Below are 1,919 nucleotides of genomic sequence, written 5' to 3'. Positions count from 1 at the left end.
ATATAAAATTGTATAGTCCTAAGGTGTTTTCCCTCATCAACATGTGTTTCTGCGCTGAGCGAGCATAGCAGAAACATGTAAAACATGACAGCAAATGGCTTCTTCAGCCATGAGGGATTCCACTGAGCATGACTCCTTTTGCCCACATTGTCAAGTTATTTTGCCAAAAAACTAAAAGAAGGTGGTGGTGGGTGGGGGGGGGGGGGTCCCTTCAGCACGCCTGAAGTGAAATGGATTGATTTCAAAGATTCCTGGGCTGTCAGATAGCTGTGAAATTGTCTTTACAAATCTATTGCTGGGTTGTTTCATACAGTCAAGGTCAACCAGCGTTCGCTACACTCTTAAAAAGATTTTATACGCCGTATATTTCCCTGACATTTCAATTGCACTTGCATGTCTTAGTTCTTTTTCCTTTTTTTTTTTTTTTTGCCCCAGTAACTTTCAAACTCATCTATAGGGCACAGTTTATATTTCATTTCAAAGTATGCTCCTGACAAGCCTGTATTTTATTATTTAATTTAGACAATTGTGACATATTTTAGTAGATTAAAGTAGTACAAGCTTTGCCAAATATATGCAATATGTAGTATTCTTAAAACCTTGAACCCATTTTTAAATGTATATTTTCTAACCTTTTTTCAATAGTATTTCAAAGTCTGTTCGAATGATTAGGATTATAAAATAATAACAGCTTAAAATGTGTTGATTTATATCTGCTATAGTAAAAGATACTAGAAAATAGATTACATTTAAATTAGGAGATTTTGAAATACTGTGAAAAAGGTGTTTGGCTACTCCTTACAACTCCTTTTTTTTTTCCTAGAAATTTGAAAAAGAGAAAAGTATTTCCTGATACAATTTGTTGACAGTTTGTGGGACTTTTTTTAATTTAATTTGTTTGCAGTTAAAACAGAGCCAATGAGCAGCAGCGAAATTGCCTCGTCGATAGCAGACAGCGCTCTGGACAGCTTCTCAGGATCAGGTGAGTGGAGAGGGTTGGTGTGAACGATTGAGAGTGTGCACGTGTGTGCGCCCTCGTGTCTGGCTGCTTCACACACACACACACACACACACACACACACACATGCAACAACAGAACCGATGGTGAGATGAGCCTGGAGATGGACGGCTGATAAGCCGGGCCTCAGGAAACAGACCAGCAGCCAAAACGCCTGTGTGTTTAAAAACCAGAGACTTTGTCAGCATATTTAAATGCTGCACTTGGCGTGTGTGTGTGTGTGTGTGTGTGTGCTGCTCGTTCTGCTAGTTCCCATATAAGTGTGGACTATAACCTATAATACCACCTTCCTCTCAGCAAAGAAACGAACACACATGCAAAAAATACTGCTATAAACAGACCAAGGCTGCAACGTATAGTCAAAATGATCACTAGTTACAGGTTTGTAAGTTTTCTCTAGCATCACGTCCTCATAATATTACCTTGCTGCTAATGTTCCTGTATTTTAGCAGCTATTTATCTTAAGTACTCGATACCTGACGCTCTTAGGGCATAAATAACTGTACGACTTTTGCCTCTGACGATATTAATGAAATTTAGTAATCGTATACCCCACATCCTCCGTGTAGAAACCCAAAGCTCTGCTCAGAGGAGAAAGTTTTGTCCAGTGGCAGGTGCTGCTGATGTGGGAAAAGTGTTCAGTATTAATAATGTGAGGGCTTACAGTTTCTTACAGTTAGCGCTCCCCCGCAACTAAATCCCTCATTTTATACGTCAAAAACAATTAGATGTTTCAAAACTGTGCCATTCCTCATGTAAAGAAACAATAATTATAAACGCTGATATTGCTGCTGTCTGGATTCTGATTGTTTGGTCAAATTTAATCTATTTTTTTAAATGTGCAGTCATTAATTAATTAATTTTTTGTTTATATAAATTCTGCGTATCTGTCATGCATATC

The 1,919-nt window shown here is 38.1% G+C and overlaps 1 protein-coding gene across 1 annotated transcript in view; it reads left to right on the top strand.

Annotated features, from left to right (window-relative positions):
• eya1 (EYA transcriptional coactivator and phosphatase 1) overlaps window positions 1-1,919 on the top strand; it is a 62,166-nt gene that overhangs the window by 9,222 nt on the left and 51,025 nt on the right. The window contains exon 4 of the mRNA XM_037694137.1: window positions 905-982. Coding sequence (XP_037550065.1) covers window positions 905-982 — 78 coding nt within the window. The remainder of the gene's footprint in view (window positions 1-904; window positions 983-1,919) is intronic.

The sequence above is a fragment of the Nematolebias whitei genome, chromosome 20 (genome assembly GCF_014905685.2).
Source record: "Nematolebias whitei isolate Nwh7 chromosome 20, NemWhi1, whole genome shotgun sequence".
Classification (NCBI taxonomy): Eukaryota; Metazoa; Chordata; class Actinopteri; order Cyprinodontiformes; family Rivulidae; genus Nematolebias; species Nematolebias whitei.
This window is presented reverse-complemented; position numbering and strand designations above follow the sequence as displayed.